At 35.7% G+C, this 21,325-nt stretch overlaps 2 protein-coding genes across 7 annotated transcripts in view; both read right to left on the bottom strand.

Annotated features, from left to right (window-relative positions):
• LOC148941056 (uncharacterized) overlaps positions 1-20,213 on the bottom strand; it is a 118,523-nt gene extending 98,310 nt beyond the window's left edge. For 4 of the 6 annotated variants that reach the window (XM_089104929.1, XM_089104930.1, XM_089104931.1 and 1 more), the window contains exons 1-3: positions 14,241-14,370; positions 6,243-6,417; positions 2,380-2,490 (exon numbers count right to left, since the gene is read on the bottom strand). In XM_089104929.1, the coding sequence (XP_088961055.1) occupies positions 2,380-2,490; positions 6,243-6,382 (251 nt within the window). In that variant the 5' untranslated portion in view covers positions 6,383-6,417; positions 14,241-14,370. Of the gene's footprint in view, positions 1-2,379; positions 2,491-6,242; positions 6,418-14,240; positions 14,371-20,156 lie in introns of those variants that run through there. The other 2 variants (XM_089104933.1, XM_089104932.1) reach the window with 2 other exon arrangements.
• On the bottom strand, positions 15,411-16,355 carry LOC148941057 (uncharacterized). Its single transcript, XM_089105154.1, has one exon. It carries the CDS (start codon positions 16,353-16,355, stop codon positions 15,411-15,413), a length of 945 nt encoding a protein of 314 aa, XP_088961280.1.
• Positions 20,214-21,325: the final 1,112 nt, after the last annotated feature.

Genomic DNA, 21,325 nt, shown 5'->3' with positions numbered 1-21,325 from the left:
GTTGATTCCTAAAGAAAAATACAAAGAAAAAGTTTAAAATTTCTTAAGCTCATCTCCTGAGAGCAGTATGGTTTTGCCGAAAATAGCAGTTTTTGTCGAAACTGAGTTACAAACGATATGCTGTGCAAAAAAAAAAAAAAAAAAATTTCGAATGGTCTCATTGACATTGCTGTAAGACGTCAGCGCTCTCGATACAACCGATTCCGAGATACAAATTTAAAAATTTTCAAACTTGTTTTTCTTGGAAATTTGGAAAAAAAGATTCGGAAAAGCTATCTTGTGTAAAAAATTGTCATTCTAATGGTCTAATTGACATTGCTGTAAAACGTCAGCGCTCTAGATACAGCCAATTCTGACATACAAAAGCCAAATTTTCAAACTTGTTTTTCACGGACATTCGAAAAAACAGATTCGGGAAAACATATTCAAAAACGCTATCTTGTGTAAACAATAATTCTCATTCGAATCGTCTAATTGATATTCCTGTAAGACGTCAGCGCTCTTGATACAGCCGATTCCGAAATACTAAATGTCAAAACTTTCAAACTCGTTTTTCTCGCAATTTTGGAGGAACAGATTCGGAAAAACAGATTCAGAAACGCTATGTTATGTAAAAAAAAAAAAAATAAAAAAAAAATGTCTTTCGAGTGTCTAATTGATATTGCTGTAAAACATCAGCGCTCTAGCTACAGCTAATTCTGAGGCACAAATGTCAAAATTTTCAAACTTGGAATTTCGGAAAAACAGATTCGGAAACACTATCTTGTGTAAAAAAAATTATCATTCGAATGGTCTAATTGACATTACTGTAAGACGTCAGCGCTCTTGATACAGCCCATTCCGAGACACGAATGTCAACATTTTCAAACTTGTTTTTCTCGGAAATTTAGAAAACCGATTCGGGAAGACCGATTCGAAAACGCTACCTTATGTTAAAAAAAATTATCATTCGAATGATCTAATTTATATTGCTGTAAGACCTAAGTGCTCTAGATATATCCGATTCCGAGATACAATAGTCAAAATTTTCAAACTTGTTTTTCTCACAATTTTGGAGATACAGATTCGGAAACGCTATGTTATGTAAAAAAATTCTCTTTCGAATGGTCTAATTGACATTGCCGTGAGACGTCAGCATTCTAGCTACAGCTAATTCTGAGGTAAAAAATGCTGATGTAAGACCTCAGCGCTCTAGACACAGCCGATTCCAAGACACAAATGTCAAAATTTCCAAACTCGTTTTTCTTGCACTTTTGGAGGAACAGATTCGGAAACGCTGTGTTATGTTCAAAAATTCTCTTTAGAATGGTCTAATTGACATTGCTTTGAGACGTCAGCGCCCTAACTACAGCTAATTCTAAGGTCCAAATATCAAAATTTTCAAACTCGTTTTTCTCGGAATTTCAGAGAAACGGATTCGGGAAAAAAGATTCGGAAACGCTATCTTGTGTAAAAAAAATTATCATTCGAATGGTCTAATTGACATTGCTGTTAGACGTTAGGGCTCTAGCTACAACTAATTCTGGGATACGATGTCAAAATTTTCTGACTCATTTTTCTTGGAACTGTGGAAAAACAGATTCGGCAAAACCGCTCTCAGCAGACGAGTTGTTTAGTGATACATTTTTGGGGCTTATTTTTTGCTAATTTTGTATATGGATGTCTTTTTCATTATAATTGAGTCCTGGATTTTTCTTAACTTTTCAAATATATTTAGGTTTCTTTTTATTGAATAAAAAATATATTAAATATTTAAGGCTGCGTAAGTTTCCATTTACCCAGCTCAAACAATCAGATCTCATTTTCACTGACCTCGGTACTTTAAATAAGTGTGTTTCATTTTGTTTTTTTTTATATTTCTTCTTCTCCTTGCTTAGATCAGTATCATTACCAGAATCAAAGTCCACACCTAACAATTTGTTGCTGTTGCTCAGTTCGAACTCTGGGCTCTTTGTTACCAAGTTGAGTTTTGACATGCTTGTATTGACTTACTCGTTACTCTAATTTAGTGGTTCTTAAATTTATTTAGACACTGTACCCCTTTTTACCCTCAAAACGGTTTAGGTACCCTTTTTCAGTTACTGGTACTAAGTAAACTTATGCAAAAATACAAATAAAATTGCCAGTCCTAGAGCTAAAGGGTTGTTTCATTTTTTGCTGGCCGGCCAAGTACCCCCTAGAAATTTTTACGTATCCCCAAGGTGTACGTGTACCACAGTTTGAGAACCACTGCTCTAGTTAATGAAGGAACATCCTATTTCGTCCTAGCCAGAATAAAAAGTTATGACATATAGCATACCAAAAAGTCCAGTAATGACAGCAATAAGTTACAACAACCCAACATTTCTATTCACAATAAAGAGTTAAGCCCGCACTTACATTAGTTTGTTCAGTTTTTCAAAATCTTCCTGTAGTGAGTATGCAATCTTCTTTTCAAGTGCAAATTTTAAGAGAGGTTTACTATTCAAAACTGGATTAGAAGCAGGAACCCTGAAATTTGATAAAATGGTAGAGATAAAAAAAAAGAAAACAAATGAGCAACCAAACTTCAAATTGTTCAAGAAATTTCGTACATTCAACTTCAATTTAACTAAAACTTCGCCTAAGTTCAACTTGACTAAATTTCAATCAGAGTATTAACAATTTACTTTACTGAAAGAGCTACAAAACAGAATGGGATGGGGGCTTAGCATGTGACATGTCAAAAAAAAAAAAAAAACTACATACAGCCTTTTAGTATGAAATAGAAAAGAAGGAACAGATAGATAGATCAAGGGAGATATAGACAGAAAGAGAAAGCAATAGAGACAGACCGAGATGGACCAAACAGGAAATAACACAATCTGAGTATAAACCTGATGAAGTACACCCCAAAAACAATTAAAGCTAGTCTAATATCATGCACCTTAATGTAACTAAGCGAGAAAAGGGCAAAGAAACCACATAAAAAAAGAGTAAAGATTCAAAGAATAAAAGAAAAATAACATTAAGAGAGCTTAGTTAAATTCTATTAAAGATTTACAGCCAAAGTCTTTCAAACCTCTGGCCATTAATTTCCAGCAAGATTATTATTATTTTTACGTTAAAAGTTTCAATGGGTTTCAGTTGATTGAGGCTAGGAACATGCATAAGGGGGGGGGGGCAAAGTTAATGCTTACTTGCTCTCCTTCCTAGATTTTTTTTTATGAAGAACTTTTTCAGCAAAATCAACTCAGTGAAAGATTTACCAGCTGCAGAACTAGTTAGCTAAAATACCATGACTTATAAATACAGAATAAACACATGTCCTTGTTTCTAGTGTTCTATGTTGTTGTTGTTGTTTACTACCTATGTTGTGTTATTGTTTACTATGTTGTATGTTGTTTACTATATCTATGTTGTTGTTTAATACCTTCACAATAACTTTCTAGAGTTTTGTTCAGACTAAAATGTATTAGATTTTCACAGGGGTAAGTATCTGTAGACGTCTCAGTTCTGGATCAGGAGGAGAGTTCAGAATTTTTTCAGAATATGAATTCTAAATATTAAAATCTGAAAAAATAGAAATTTTCGACACAACTTCTATATAATAAAGTTTGTATTCAACAAAGAAATCTTGGTGGGTTTCAGAACTTGAAGAAGATATTTAATAATGAATAACATTTGATGCATAAAATGCTACAGGCAATAGCAATCAAATCAAAAGTTAGACCTCTTATCTCTCTTTGGCTACAAGGTATATCTGATGGCTTAGACATCGAAAAAAAAAGAAGTTGGTTTACTCACCAATTCCTGTCTATGTTTATCGAAGCGCAAACTAAGTAAGTATAGGCCTTCCTCTTTATGAACTATAACAGTAACAATTATAAGAGAACTTTGACTAAGAAATTCTTACATGGAAATTTGAGACTACAGCAGAAAAGGGGTTCAGGGCAAGTATGTTTAACAGCAGCATCACACTGCCTAGTCACACCACCCACCATACCTCAGAGCACATAAAAGCCTCAGTTGTATATTCATCTCATTCAGAATAAAAAAATTTGTTTCCTTGCAATCTATCAAAGCTTCTTTTTGTTAGTATCTAAAACTGGCACTTTGCTACCTTTACACTAGCCCTGTGACTTATTGCCCTGTGAACTTATTTAGTTAACATTTATTGCCCTGGGATTTGCTAAATATTACCAGAACAGTGGGTTCGCTCACTGATGACTTCTGCATTAGGGCAATACAAATTTGAATGACAAAGTTGCTGACATAAAAGTCGTAGATTTCCATAATTGTTGGTCTGTGCAGTTTAAAACAGCATGCACTAATTGAAATTACTACACGGTAAGTCAAAATATACTCATTTCAAGTCAGAATTCATGTTTTTATACTGAACAGTAGAGAAAAGAACTGAATATTAGTTGGTGCTTAGCCTTATAAAATTTAAATTAAGAAGAATATTTATTACAAACAACATTGATAATAGAGAAGTAGACCTGAATAGCCATTTTGGCCTACTTGAAGCACCTCCAAAGCCAAACCTCATAGAAAACACCCTAGAAAATTTAAATTAAGAAGAATCTTTATTACAATCAATGATGGCAACAGGGAAGTTAATAGCCATTTTGGCCTACTTGAAGCACCTCCAAAGCCAAACCTCATAGAAAACACCCTAGAAAATTTAAATTAAGAAGAATCTTTATTACAATCAATGATGGCAACAGGGAAGTAAATAGCCATTTTGGCCTTCTTGAAGCACCTCCAAAGCCAAACCTCATAGAAAACACCCTAGAAAATTTAAATTAAGAAGAATCTTTATTACAATCAATGATGGCAACAGGGAAGTAAATAGCCAGTTTGGCCTTCTTGAAAGATCTGGGAAGCCCTACCTCATAGAAAACGCCTTACAGTATTTACATTAATAAGAATATGTATTACAATCAATGCTGGTAACAGGAAAGTAGATATAAATAGCCAGTTTGGCCTGCCTGAAACACCTAACAAGCCATACCTCATAGAAAACGAATAATAAAATTTAAATGAAGATGAATATTTATTATAATCAATATTGGTAATAGAGAAATAGAACTAAGTAACCTGTTTGGCCTATTTGAAATGCCTCACAAACACCAGGAAAGTTTTACAAGTAGAATGGAAAGAAGCATGCAAAAACATAGGCCGTCTGTAGTCTATTTCAAGTTGCCCATGCCCATAACCCAGCAAAGCTTAATGTTTTATATTTTCAAACAGATTGTGGTAACAAGCTGTCAGTAAGGACTAACCCAGCTGAATAGTAACCAAAGCTCTAAAAAACAGATTGTTGATACCAATAGATACATCAAAAGAATCAAATTTTTATGCTGATTTTAAATATATAAGTTTCATCAAGTTTAGTCTTAAAAGTTAAAAGCCTGAGAAAATTTTTCTTATTTTCGAAAACAAGAGAAATACCCCCTAAAGTAATAGGATCTTAATGAAAACCACACCATCAGATTCAGTGTATCAGAGAACTCAACTGAAGAGGTTTCAAGCTCCTATCTGCAAAAATGTGGCATTTTGTACTTTTTGCCAGAAGAAAGATCATAGATGCATGCTTATTTTATTTTTTCCCCCAGGGAAGATTGTATCGACCTAGTTGTCTTAGAATGTCACAAGAGGGCTTATTCGAACGAAAATTAAAAGTTCTAGTGCTCTTTTAAAAGACGACAAAATTGGAGGGCAACTCACCTTCAATACTGATTTTTTCCCAAAGTCGCCAGATCAAAATTTTGAGATAGCCATTTTGTTTAGCATAGTCGAAAAATCTAATAAATATGCCTTAGAGGACGCCTTAATCCCTCACAGTCACTGGGGGAAGGGCTGGGTATTTTTTTCTGGTGTGGGGTACCTGGGAGGATCTTTCCCCTAGGGAAGAGAATTTTTCCAAGAAGGGGACGCCGGATTTGCCAGCATTATTTAAAAAACGGTCAGAAATCAAATAAAAAAAAACAATGTGTTTTTTTTCAACTGAAAGTAAGGAGCAACATTAAAAGTTAAAACAAACAGAAATTATTACGTATATGAGGGGGTTTACCCCCTTATCAATACCTCCCTCCTTATGCTAAACTTTTTTTTAACACTTTCAAAAGAGCAATTTGTTCAAGTTAATGGCCATTATAATTCAGGGGTAATTCTTAAAGAATTGGAACAAAATTTGAGCTTTAGCGTAAAGTTTTTTTTATCTAATCTTTGTTTGATACAGCATTATGGATTAAGAAAAGGGTGTTTAAACAACTTGCCTTCTCAGTGAACACAGTTGAGCATTTAAATCTTGAATATTTTGGATTTGTTTTTGAAGACTGAATTCCAAATCATTGTATTGAAACAATGATGCTATTTCATGAAAGATCTTCAAGTAATCCTGAATAAGGAGATCCATTGAAAAGTTCAATTCAAGACTTTTACTACCCAAGTCTGCAAGAACAATAAATGGATAATTAACAATAACATCAGAATAATCAATAATTAACACTCAATTTTTTAATAATAATAAAGTGGTAATAACAAATAAAATAAACCTTACTTTTCATCAATTAGAGCATTAGTGAAATTCAGCCAGTCAATAGCTAATCTGGAAACTATGATATGATTCTATACAGGCAACCTGGAGATCAGATATATCAGTTTGCTTTTAGATGCTCCCAAGGATGCATAAGATTTTTTTTTAGCTGAAGGCAAGTGACCATATCTAATTATTTCAGAGATTGAATGCAGTCAAGAAGTTTCATTAAAGGAGACAGTTTTTATATACAGCTAAGTAAGTATACCCTGTTTTGTCTCATGGTTTGGTGACGAGTATGAAACTTTCTGAATGTTTTTCTTTTTTGGGAGGGGTAAAAATACTTAAGGGAAAACTGGTCTATTTGTGAAACTCCAAGCTGAGATTATATTCACTTCAGTTGTGCCATTTCAATAAAATTTAGGGGGAGGAGGGAAATCTATTTTTTAAAAATCTAGGAAGAGGACAGGACCCCCCCCTCCCAAAAAAACAATTAGGGTATAAAAAAGGGGTTGATTTTTTATCTAGGAAAAGAGGTGGAACAGCTCCTACCTGAATCATCACCCCAACATTCTTTAGATACAAAGCAAACTGTAGTTTGCTTAATGCAATACACCTAATGCCTGTTTATCAGAACCCAATTGATTATCAAAAACAATATCAAGGTCCCTAATAGAATCAACCAAACTTATCACTACATCACTAATAAAATACTGGTATGCTTCTGCATTCATGAAATAATTTACTATATAGCATTTTTCCTGATTAGTAAACAATGAATTTAAATTACAGCAAATGAACCAACACATTTAAGTCATCCTGTAGAAGAGCCACATAAACTAGGAAAAATATGCCCTTACAAAGCTTTACATCATTTGCAAACATTTTGATTTTGCTATGTTGAATTACCTGTGACAAATCATTTATAAATATGCAAAACAAAACTGGTCCCAAGTAACTACTCTGAGGGACTCCATTCAAAAGACTGCACTGGTTAGATAATGCATTGTTAATCCTAACATTCTGTGAGGAAATCTGTAATCCAAGCCATAGTTCTCAATCCAATCCCATAATTTTGGTGTTTTTTCAGCAGTAGAGGTATTGAAACCTTGTCAAATACCTGGTAAAAATCAACATAAATACAATCAAACTTATGAGCTAAATCAGCCATCATTACTCAGTACACTGCATCTAAAATAAAAGGTTAAGGTATCATCTTTGAGGGCCAGTAAAGGGCTTAAAATTTAATTTGCAATGGAAACAAATGCCATATTTGGATTCAGGATGAAATTTTGATTCTAGAGAATTTCATCCTGCCTGCAATTTAAGGAATAGAGGTAAGTTCGTTTTGTAGCTATCTGAATACTCTACTACTCTAAATATGTACTGAGCTGTTTAAAAGTTATTCACAGAATTTAACAGGGTTCCTATCTGAGGAGAAGTGATTATAAACTAGTACTAGAAGGAAACTAATTGGACTAGTTAAATATGTTTAGCACCCTTCCCTCAACACAATGACAACACACCCCTTAATCTTGACAGTCAAATACATAGCCCTAACAACATATTTCTCCATTAATCATCTCCAAATTCTTTGTTTAAATTGATTTCTGCAGTCTTGATTCAATAGAATTTAGTATTGCCTGTAGTTAATTTCAACATTGGAGGAAAATATACTATTTGGTTAGTTTTATAAAGTTGACAATAATGAAAGGAAACATGAGAGGAAACCTAATCTGTTTTATAGAAACTACTTATATATTATCATATTTACCTAGTTAGCTACCTGGAGAGAAGGAAATGTGTTAAGAAAACATTTCTTATTTCATAATATAGAGAATAACCATAGTTAAAACATTTTACATGCAGCCTTGCTATACTTTACCCCCCCCCCCCAATACTGTGCAAGCATGTAGCCCAAATACTCTCTTCAAAAAACATGCAAGTCAGACCATACAAGAGGCCCATTTGCAAAAACAGTACTTGTTTAGAATCCAGTAAACATGTGAGAAGTAAAGTTTTGTAAATGCTAATGAAAAAAAACAAAATAGGATGAAAATATAATAGTTCAGAAACAAGTTTGGGCTACATATTTCCACATTAGGGGAGTAGGGGTGAAGCATAGCATATATCAAATACATAACCTAAACCAGGTACCCTTTTCCCCCTTTCCATCCCAAAAGACTAAAGTTTGAATCTTTGTCACAGAGTGAGCAATACCTCATTAGGAAGCAAAAACCGGTTTTGCATATAGCATCTTTAAGATTTTGATGCGTTTTTTTGCTTGTTTACTGGATTCTAAACAAGTATGACAAAAACTTTTTAAACATACTTTGCAGACACAAATACTGCAAAACTATTTTGCTGATTGTAGTATTCATGACTGGAATAGCCTCGAAGACAAAACAGTGACTGTAACCACAACTGTGTCCTTCCAGTCTAGACTTGACAAAGAATATAGGAGCAAGCCATGGAAATATGAGTGGGACTGTTTGTCCCATTCAACTACCCACTGACTATTGATGCAAGTTTCATAAGTGTCTTGCTAGGACGTTGATGCAGCTTGTCATTCCCAACCATATTGTACACTCTATCCAAAGTTGTTGTTATGTAGTAGTGTCAACTCTATACCACTGAAGAATGGTTCTTATGGATAATACCTACCTTGTAGTCACCATTACCAAGTGGACTTAAATTGTATCCCTCTTATGGCATATTACTGGGCCCTTAACATAGCAACATTATATTATATTCCCATCATTAGCATGGAGCATAACAGATCCTGTATAGACCTTAATATTGCTCCAGTCAGAATTAAGGTAAATTATATATATTTTCAATACATTCTGCCACCCATAACTTGTTTTTTTTAGTCACAGTTGATACAAATTACATGCACACAGGTTGGAACAACTGAGATGCATTGGAAGAATAGATGGGAAATTTATAATTTGGGCTATATCTTGCACATTAGGGGGGGGGGGGTAAATTATAGCAAGGCTGCATGCAAAATTGTTAACTATGGCTATTCTGTATATTATAAAGTAAGAATTGTTTTCTTATCATTTTCCCTGGTATTTGCCTAGATAGCTACCTGGAGAGAAGGAAAATGTTAAGAAAACAATTCTTACTTCATAATATGTAGAATAATCATAGTTAACACATTTTGCATCCAGCCTTGTTATAATTTACCACCAACCCCCATAACCTGCAAATATTTAGCCCAAATTACATATTTCCTATTATAAGAAAACAATTCTCACTTCATAATTTGCAAAATAATCATAGCTAACACATTTTGAATACCAACCTGCTATACTTTACCCCCTTCCCCTCCCTGATATGCAAATGTATAGCCCAAATTACATATTTTCTATCTATTTTCAAAATGCATCTCAGTTATTTCAGTCTGTGTACCTGTAAATTGAATCAACTGTGACAAAACTAAAACTAGAAAAATAAGTTAAGGGTGCATAATACATTGAAAAATATATAATTTGGGCTACATAATTGCACATTATGGAGGTTGGGGGTAAAGTAATATTAGAAGCTACAGTGATGACAATGGTCATATACGGTTCTGAAACATGGATGCTCCAAAAAGCAGATACAGATTTGCTAGATGTTTTCAAGAGAAATTGCTTAAGTATTGTTCTGGGTACCTGGCTGACTGACTGTATTTCAAACAATATGCTATATGAAAAATGTGGTTCAATACTGCTCTCTATAGCTATAATGAAAGAAAGGTTGAGGTAGCTAGGGCATTTTGTGCAGATGAAGGATGAGAGATTACCAAAGATTGTTCTTCTTGGCCAATCATCTAGGGCTAAACGGAAAGCAGGTTGTCTCTGTCTGGGGTTGGAGGACATCATAAAGAAAGATTTAAAGGATATGGAAACTTTGTGGGCAGGTGTAAAGAGGGAGTCTTTGAACAGAATTGGGTGGAGGAGGAGCATGCATAGCTGTGTTGGCCTCAAGCAGTTTGGTGCTGTGGTGAGTGGGAAGTCAAGAAGTTTCATTAAAGGAGACAGTTTTTATATACAGCTAAGTAAGTATACCCTGTTTTGTCTCATGGTTTGGTGACGAGTATGAAACTTTCTGAATCTTTTTCTGTGGCAAATCATTTATAAATATGCAAAACAAAACTGGTCCCAAGCAACTACCCTGAGGGACTCCACTCAAAACATTACACTGGTTAGATATTGCATTGTTAATCCTAACATTCTGTGAGGAAATCTGTAATCCAAGCCATAGTTCTCAATCCAATCCCATAATTTTGGTGTTTTTTTCAGCAGTAGAGGTATTGAAACCTTGTCAAATACCTGGTAAAAATCAACATAAATACAATCAAACTTATGAGCTAAATCAGCCATCATTACTCAGTACGCTGCATCTAAAATAAAAGGTTAAGGTATCATCTTTGAGGGCCAGTAAAGGGCTTAAAATTTAATTTGCAATGGAAACAAATGCCATATTTGGATTCAGGATGAAATTTTGATTCTAGAGAATTTCATCCTGCCTGCAATTTAAGGAATGGAGGTAAGTTCGTTTTGTAGCTATCTGAATACTCTATTACTCTAAATATGTACTGAGTTGTTTAAAAGTTATTCACAGAATTTAACAGGGTTCCTATCTGAGGAGAAGTGATTATAAACTAGTACTGGAAGGAAACTAATTGGACAAGTTAAATTTGTTTAGCACCCTTCCCTCAACACAATGACAACACACCCCTTAATCTTGACAATCAAATACATAGCCCTAACAGCACATTTCTCCATTAATCATCTCCAAATTCTTTGTTTAAATTGATTTCTGCGGTCTTGATTCAATAGAATTTAGTATTGCCTGTAGTTAATTTCAACATTGGAGGAAAATATACTATTTGGTTAGTTTTATAATGTTGACAAAAATGAAAGGAAACATGAGAGGAAACCTAATCTGATTTATAGAAACTTCTTATATATTATCATATTTACCTAGTTAGCTACCTGGAGAGAAGGAAATGTGTTAAGAAAACATTTCTTATTTCATAATATAGAGAATAACCATAGTTAAAACAATTTGCAAGCAGCCTTGCTATACTTTACCCCCCCCCCCAGACTGTGCAAGCATGTAGCCCAAATACTCTCTTCAAAAAACATGCCAGTCAGACCATACAAGAGGCCATTTGCAAAAACAGTGTTTGTTTAGAATCCAGTAAACATGTGAGAAGTAAAGTTTTGTAAATGCTAATGATATAAAACAAAATAGGATGAAAATATAATAGTTCAGAAACAAATTGGGGCTATATATTTGCACATTAGGGGAGTAGGGGTGAAGCATAGCATATATCAAATACATAACCTAAACCAGGTACCCTTTTTCCTCTTTTGATCCCAAAAGACTAAAGTTTAAATCTTTGTCAGAGAGTGAGCAATACCTCATTAGGAAGAAAAAACCGGTTTTGCATATAGCATCTTTGAGATTTTGGTGTGTTTTTTTTTGCTTGTTTACTGGATTCTAAACAAGCATGACAAAAACTTTTTAAACATACTTTGCAGACACAAATACTGCAAAACTATTTTGCTGATTGTAGTATTCATGACTGGAATAGCCTCGAAGACAAAACAGTGACTACTCTCAAAACTGTGTCCTTCCAGTCTAGACTTGACAAAGAATATAGGAGCAAGCCATGGAAATATGAGTGGGACTGTTTGTCCCATTCAGCCGCCTAGTGACTATTGATGCAAGTTTTTCATAAGAGTGTCTTGCTAGGACGTTGATGCAGCTTGTCATTCCCAACCATATTGTACACTCTATCCAAACTTGCTGTTGTGCAGTAATGTCAACTCCAAATCACTGAAGAATGGTTCTTATGGATCATACCTACCTTACGGTCACTATTACCAAGTGGGCTTAAACTGCATCTCTCCAGCAAATCTCTCTTATGGCATATTACTGGGCCCTTAACATAGCAACATTATATTATATTCCCATCATTAGCATGGAGCATAACAGATCCTGTATAGACCTTAATATTGCTCCAGTCAGAATTAAGGTAAATTATATATATTTTCAATACATTCAGCCACCCATAACTTGTTTAGTCACAGTTGATTCTAATTACATGTACACAGCTTGAAACAACTGAGATGCATTGGAAGAATAGATGGGAAATTTATAATTTGGGCTATATCTTTGCACATTAGGGGGGGGGGGGGGGTAAATTATATCAAGGTTGCATGCAAAATTATTTAACAATTTTTATTATGTATATTATAAAGTAAGAATTGTATTCTTTTTATTTTTCCTGGTATTTGCCTAGATAGCTACCAGGAGAGAAAGAAACATGTTAAGAAAACAATTGTTACTTCATAAGATGCAGAATAATCATAGTTAACACATTTTGCATCCAGCCTTGTTATAATTTACCCCGAATCACCATAACCTGCAAATATATAGCCCAAATTATATATTTTCAATTATAAGAAAACAATTTTCACTTCATAATTTGCAAAATAATCATAGCTAACACATTTTGAATACCAACCTGCTATACTTTACCCCCCCCCCCCTGATATGCAAATGTATAGCCCAAATTACATATTTTCTATCTATTTTAAAAATACATCTCAGTAATTTCAGTCTGTGTACCTGTAAATTGAATCAACTGTGACAAAACTAAAACTAGAAAAATACGTTAAAGGTGCATAATACATTGAACAATATGTAATTTGGGCTAAATATTTGCACATTATGGGGGTTGGTGGTAAAATAATATTAGAAGATACAGTGATGACAATGGTCATATACGGTTCTGAAACATGGATGCTCCAAAAAGCAGATGCTGATTTGCTAGATGTTTTCAAGAGAAATTGCTTAAGTATTGTTCTGGGTACCTGGCTGACTGACTGTATTTCAAACAATATGCTATAGGAAAAATGTGGTCCAATACTGCTCTCTACAGCTATAATGAAAGAAAGGTTGAGGTAGCTAGGGCATTTTGTGCAGATGAAGGATGAGAGATTACCAAAGATTGTTCTTCTTGGCCAATCATCTAGGGCTAAACTGAAAGCAGGTTGTCTCTGTCTGGGGTTGGACGACATCATAAAGAAAGATTTAAAGGAAATAGGAACTTTGTGGGCAGGTGTAAAAAGAAAGTCTTTGAACAGAATTGGGTGGAGGAGGAGCATGCATAGCTGTGTTGGCCTCAAGCAGTTTGGTGCTGTGGTGAGTTGTTAATAGTAGTAGTAGCAGTATAGCAAGGCTGGATGCACAATGTGTTAACTATGACAATTCAACATATTATAAAGTAAGAATTGGGTAAATTTTTACCAAATCATATTATTGACTTACCAATAATGAATATACCACTAGATGCCTTTTTTAAGCTCTTTCCAAATATAATAATCGTTTTTGTCGGAAATGAATTTCACCCCACCCCTATATACCAATTCAGGGTATATATTTGCACATTAGGGGGTGGGGGTAAAGTTTAAACGGACCTCCCATTTACATCAGAAATGAAATTTGCCCCCACCCCCTAATGTGCAAATATATACCCTGAATTGGTATATAGGGGTGGGGGTGAAATTCATTTCTGACAAAAATGATTATTATATTTGGAAAGAGCATAAAAAAGGCATTGAGTGGTATATTTAATTTATTTGTAAGTCAATAATATGATTTGGTAAAAAATTACCAAGAACTGTTTTCTTAACAAGTTTCCTTCTCTCCAGGTGGCTATCTAGGCCAATACCTATTTCCTCCTCTTCATTTAGTCCTCTGTGAGTAAAAAATTCATTGTTTTCTTTTACTTTTTATGTCCCTAGGGTTAGCCTATATGTTGTTGTTGTTTGGGGTTTGACGCGTTGGACCAATCAGTCATATGCGTTCGTATCACTCAATTATTCTGTGCCTTCTGTAATCACCAGCTTGCTTGGGTGTCACATTAGTCAATATTCATTGAGCCATTTCAGGTATCACTTATTGTGCTGTTGGTAGGGGGTCATTCACATGTAGCAAATGCCTGCGTCGAAAAACAAGAATCAGAGTAATTCGGCACTGCTTTGTCATAAAACAATTAAAATACAATTTCAACACAATTAAATAAATAATGCCAATATACAACATTCCTGTCACATGCGTCAAATAAAAAAAAAAAACTGATAGAACATATATAAAAGGAAAAAATATACAAATTCTGATGACTCTAAAATGAGCTAATATAAGGGTGTAAAAAAAAAAAAAAAAAAAAAAAAAAAAAAAAAAAAAAACAAACAAAGGGAATTAACCAAACCAGTAGTCTTAAAAAATCTACCAAAAAGGTTTGTGCTTAGTTGTGTAGCCCAAGGAGAAGACGTGTGATGTCCCAGAACAGAGCGCATTGTGAATGCTTTAAATGCCCTCTCACAGCAATTCCTTAGTATTTCCTTCTCCTTTTCATATTTTCTACAGTTGAAGATGTTGTGACGTATGTCTTCGTACACTTCACATGTGTTGCAGTTGGGGGTAGGGGTCATTTTCCAATGGAAGAGAGTTGATTTAGTCCTTGCATGGCCACATCTAAGACGAAAGAGACAAGTTGAAAGGATGCGGGATGAGAGGTACATTTTTTTTGATGGCTGCTTGTAATTATACAAATCCAGGAGCTGGGTATGGAAAGAACGGAGCCAAGCCTCTTCTTCCTCCAAAATTTTTGAACTGATTGAAGACAGGAATTCAGGTCCAGTAATAGGGGTTTGAGTGATCAGACCCAGATGGGAGGCTTGTTTTGCAGCCTGGTCTGCTAATTAATTTCCTTTTATACCACAGTGTGCTGGAACCCATATAAATAGAATTGATATACCCTTTCTTGCAAGTTGTGTAGCCAGGTTTACAATCTCCATGGCGACATTTCTTGATTGGTGCTGGTGGTATGAAAGGTAGTCTAGAGCTGACAGTGAATCAGTGCAAACAATATACTTCCGATTTTTGGTCTCTGTTTGGCTTGAAGAGAAAACTTAAGTTCCATAAGTTCTGCAGAGAAAATTGTCAGGTAGGGGGGTAAACGGTAGGAAAGAGACAGGCCCTGGGAGGGTATAACTACTGCGCAGCTGCATTTTGTTTCTGTCTTAGAGCCATCTGTGCAAATTTGGATGTAGTCCTGGTATTCTGCCAACTTTCCCAGGAATATGATTTTCATCACAGCTTGGGGGAGGTCCTCCTTTTTTTCAATGCTGATCATAGGAATAATCAATTCCCCAATTCCTTTGGAGGCACTGGGAGAATCATCATCCAAATTAACAGTCAGCCTACCATTCTCTATGAACTCTTCCATGCCAGGAAGGCAAAGGAATCTCTGAAAAGAAGGCATCTCTGTTGGTTTGTAGCGGACACCAGGGTTGTGGTGGCTAATGATTCCTTTGTAGATAATGTGGTTCTTGAGTCTTATCTTTTTTGCAAAATATCTTGCGAGAAGATATTTTCTTCTGGAGTGAAAGGACTGGATCCCCACTTCACAGTACATAGCTGCAATAGGAGTTGATTTTAGACAACCAAGGGCTGTTCGCAAGATTGCGTGGAGGGTATTGTCAAGTTTCTTCAGGAGATATTTCTTGGCAGATCCATATATAAATGATCCACAGTCTATCTTAGATATCACTACTGACTTGACAATAGTTGAAGCAAAGGCTGTGGGGGCTCCTCTTCTTCCAAGGCAGAGAGCATTAATGAAGTTTTGTCTTTGTTTGAGACTGCCAATCAGCTCATCCAGATGGGGTTTCCATGTCAGTTTTTGGTCAACCACAACTCCCAGAAAGCGTGCATGTTCTGCAACCACAATCCCATGTCCATTCAGTTTCATCAGTGGTTTGAAAGCATCCAGGTTATGCATTTTGTGGAAAAACACACTAACTGACTTATGGCTTGAGAAGACCATATTATTACTTTTTGCCCAAGTTGATAACATATCTACAGCTTTTTGAGAGGCTGACTGTAAGCATGCAGGGTCTCTCCCCACAACTGCAACATCATCAGCATACAGAAAAAGCTCTGCTCCAAGGACAATTTCCAGGCTTATATCATGACAATAAACTAAGAAGAGAAGTGGACTGAGAAGAACCCCTTGAGGGAGTCCAATATCAAATGCTTTCTTTTTCAACTCTTAGTAGGAGCACCCCAAGGAGGCCTAAACCTTCCTGCGCATCAAAAATTGGTGGATCCAATTTACCAGTAGGTCTGGTAAGCCCATTACAGATAGCTTTCTGATTAGTTGCCTCACATCTACTCTATCAAATGTTGATTCCATGTCTAAAATGATCACATGTGCGGCTTTTCCTTTTTTGAAGCTTTGTTTGATCAGATGCTCTAGTCTAAATAAGGCATCTGTGATGCTCCTGCCTGAGAGACATTCGAGCTATTCAATTTGAGAGTAATCTGATAATGGGGCTAAAATTCTTTGTTTTATTACCCTCTCAATTAGTTTTGCAACACAAGAGGTGAGTGATATGGGGCGGTATGAATCAACCATCCTAGGGTCTTTTCCTGCCTTGAGAAGTGGGATCACTGTTGCCTTATTCCATTCAGATGGTATTGATGACTCTATTACAGATCTATTGAATAACTCTGTCAGTAGCTCAACAAATGTATCTGGCAAATTTTTCAACATTAAATTGTGAATTCCATCAGGGCCAGTTGCACCAGGCTGGAGCTTTGAAATGGTGTCTTTAACTTCCTGAAAGCTGAAGTGAGAAAATGGAACAGTACCGTTTTTGAGACTGAGTTGATGGTGTGTGAGCTGTGATGGTGTATATACTTTCAGAAACTTTTCTAAGAAGAGATTAAGTTTCCCATTGGTTGAAAATTCTGTAGTCCTTCCCATCTGTATTTCTGCAGGGATGGGTGTTCTTCCTTTTCTTTTACCTGAAAAGACCTGAAAATTTCTCCATAGCTCTCGAACGGGGGTGTTGTGGCCAAATTTGTCTTCAATGAGCCTTCTCCATCCATCTTGTGTCTCAGTCTTTAGTTTCTTTTTGAATTCTGCTGTCTTTTGCTTGAAAACAATTTTATTCTCAATTGAGGGTATCTAGAGTAGTTTTTTTTTCCTTTTTTCTTCTCTAGGTAGGCTTTCTGGCATTTATTGTTCCATCCAGGAGTAGAATTTTGTCTCTTGGGATGAGGTTGTTTGTAACCAAATATTATTTCTGAAGAAGCTATTATAGCTGAAGTAATCTTGTTGGATAATGATTCCACTGACTGTTCACTTGTCTTAATTTCTGAAGCCTTTTGGTTTAAGTTGTGTTTCCAGGAGTTCCAGAGTTTGTCTTGGAATTTCCAGAATTTCACTGGTTGGAACCTTGACCTTACTGAGTTGATCTCTAGTGTTAATGATAGAACATCGTGGTCAGAATCAAAGTCACAGGGTTTCTGAATTTCTACACTATTTACAATATCTGATGATGTGAAAGTGAGGTCAATGGTTGAGTACTTGCCTGTCTGAGGGTTCAGCCGTGTATTTAGGTCCTTGGGGGTGACAAGGGACAACTTATTTATGGGTTCCAGGATGTAATCAGTTAAAGGGGTTGCAATTGGATCTTCTAGCGATACAGTATCCCATATTTTGTGGTGCAGGTTAAATTCACCACTAATTATTTTCACAGGGTCACATGCATTCATAATCAGTTTGAATTGATTCAGGGAGAAATTATTTGTCTTTGGGGCATAACAGTTAGCAATACTAATCCACTTGTTACTTCCCAGTAGTTTTATATCAATTATGCCTACCTCCATTTCCCCTTGTGGACTGGGGTCATGTATTCTAAAAGCTAGGTCATTTTTCACAAGTGACAGTAGGCCACCACCTGCTTTGTGGACTCTGTCCCAATGGGCAATATTGTATCCCTTGAAATCATGGAGAGTATTCTCCTGTTTTAAGAAAGTTTCTTGAAGTAAGAAAATATCAGGAGCATGCCTGACTAAAATATTTTGGAGTTCTTTTCTTTTGGCTTGGTTGAATCCCCGGATATTTAGTTGGAAAACTGAAAGGGAGCTAGTCATTTGTGTGTGAGGGAGCTAACCTGGGTCTTTGTAGCTTATTACTACTACCTTCTGGGCTAGGTGTAGAGTCTTTTCCTTTACGTTTTCTTTCAGGGGCCCTTGGGCTGCTGGTTTGGGGAGAGTTGTTACAGGTTGTAGGGCTTGATTCAACTCTGTTTAGGTTTTCAGCAATGTTGGACAGGCTAAGGACTGCATTTTGAAGATTAGCTGGCATCATCTGAGATACTAGTTTGCAAAGTGATGTTATTGTCTCAGCCAGATAAGAGATCTGCTTTGTAACACCTTCAAACATGGTCATATATTTCTTATTCAGGTCCTCAACAGGAAGGTGGTTAGGTGTCAAAGGAGGGAAGGAGTCTTTATGGGCCATAGGGACATGTTTGGTTTGTGTTGGAAGTCCCTTCTTCAGGACCTTGGTAGCAGTCCTTATGGGGACATTATTAGTGAAGGAATAGGTTACAATTGCTTTCTTCTCCATGAATACTGGGCATTCCCTAGCATTAGCAGCATGGTTACCACTTTACTTAGGGCACTTGAGTACCTGATCTTGTTTATTTTTTTTTAATTTGAGACATTCATTATGAGTGTGTTGTCCACTACATAGTAGGCATCTTCTGCCTCTGCGGCAATTTGAAGCCATGTGGCCAAAACCTTGGCAATTGAAACACTGTATTGCCGGGGGATAAACTGCTTAACTGTATACCTTGCACCCCAAACAGAGACTTTCAGAGGGAACTGAACATCCTGATTGAAGGTGCAAACCAGGGGGATAACTGAAGGGCTTGGGTTTTTAAAGGCCAATGTCACATGTTCTATTCTATTATTAACTTGGACCTCCTTAACAAAGTCATCCAGATGGGTGACCTCCTCAGATGGGATATAAACAATTCCTTTTCTATTTCTTATCAAGCAGGTTTGGAACTAGGACCCAGCACAAACTTTACTTTACAACCATTTACAGCTATATCTGAAATTGAAAGTATAGCTGTAGCTACTGATTAGTTTGCAGCTATTATTATAATGGAGCCATCTGGTCCAAGTCTTTCTAACATTGAACCATAATGGCCACTGCCCTCATAATTATGGAGGTGTTCAAAAAGTTTTTTGGCAATGACTGTTTTACTACCTAATGTCAACAACCTAGTGGTCTCATTTGAACCTTCAACGCCTAAAGCCAAAATTCTAACACTTGAGTTATTTGGGTCAGGGGTGTCAGGACTAGGCCTACTCCTAATTGTCCTGTAAGTCTTCCCCCCCAAAAAAAACCCAAAGGTTTAAAAAAAATCAGGTAAAACAACAATATAAACTCACAAAAGAAGTAAAAAGTCAAATAAATAAAACAAATAAGCAACAATAAGAGGAGGGAGCCCTCAGTCAAAAATAAAATAAGCAAGCAATATAATTCAAAAGCAGGCACAGCACTAATTTTAAAAACAGGGTAAAAATGGGTTGCTAAGCACTCTCAGCACTTATAGTTGCAGTATGCAGGAATGTGGGAAAATTTGCACATAGCACAATAGCAGTCAAAGCAAGCCAAAGGCCAAAATGCACAACGAAACCAGTATACAGGCGTCAGGGACCCCAAGGGCAGAGCCCCTTGTGATTTACTCAACAAACCGAGGCACAGAGCTATCCCTACTTGGGAAATGGCAATTTTGAATATATTTGGTTTATTTCAATTTTAATCCGTCTTTTCTTCCCCAGCCTATATATCAAAGCATAATCACCAGTGTTTCCACTTCATATTTTTTTAAATCCCTAAGAGGCTGGTGGAAAATCCCTAGAAATCCCCCATTTTCAATACCTAAGTCCCTACAGGTTCCCCCATTTTCTGACTTCTTTCCAAATCACTAGTAATTAGTAAAGCCTCGTTATGACGACTTTTAATAGTATTTGTTCAAGACGACTTATTTTGCAACTTAGGACCATTTACTTGCACCAAAATATGTTCCTTTAACGTTTAAAACAATACTTCTTAATTATCAACTAGTTAAGTTCAGTTTTGTCTGATAGATTCCCGTGCCATATTCCGGATTCGGGACAATATGGAGACATGTTATTTACTTATTTTTCTTTGCCATTATTATTTTCTACTTTATTACTACTTTTGCAACACCCCAATTTAATGGATTCGCATGAATGATATCCAAATGGTCGATTTTTCAAGCATTATTTTTGCTTTGACTTGTTTTCATATTGACTTGTGTTTATGTTAATAAAAATGTTTGAAAAAAAGAAGAGATATCAGTCAACAGATCTTTCAAAATATGACGAAAATATGAACTTTAAGGATAGAAAGTTCCTTGAGATGTACTTTGAGTAATACGGAAAAGGTAAAAAATAAAATAATACTTAGGAATTGTTCACATTCGTGTAGTAAGGTGCAATAAGGCGCCGTAAGGCGTATAGTATACAATTTAAAGTTAAACAAATAGCAGGACACAAATCCCTAGCAAAGTGCAATTACAATCATGGATGCAGTGCTTATGCTGCAAAGTACATAAAACTATACGGAGTAGGTTCTGTACTAAATTTAAAGATGCCCTTTAGCGAGGTACTAGCTCCTCACAATAAAACAACACATTAAGATCGCTGAACATAGTATTATTTGGGTACACATTGTCGAAGTCACACATTATTCTCTGGATTTTACTTAGCTCGTGCAAATAGCGCAAATTGGCAAGTTACATCAAGAATTCACAGAGATATGAACAAACTGCAAAAACAGAAATTGATCAATGGTGTAGTTTAAAAAAAAGGAATATCTATGTAAAAGACCAGACCAGATCAAATACATTCCTTTATATA

This window comes from Artemia sp. Qi Xiang Cuo, chromosome 19 (assembly GCF_049724085.1).
Source record: "Artemia sp. Qi Xiang Cuo chromosome 19, ASM4972408v1, whole genome shotgun sequence".
Classification (NCBI taxonomy): Eukaryota; Metazoa; Arthropoda; class Branchiopoda; order Anostraca; family Artemiidae; genus Artemia; species Artemia sp. Qi Xiang Cuo.
Note: the sequence above shows the minus strand (reverse complement) of the source record. Positions and strands in the feature narration are given on the sequence as shown.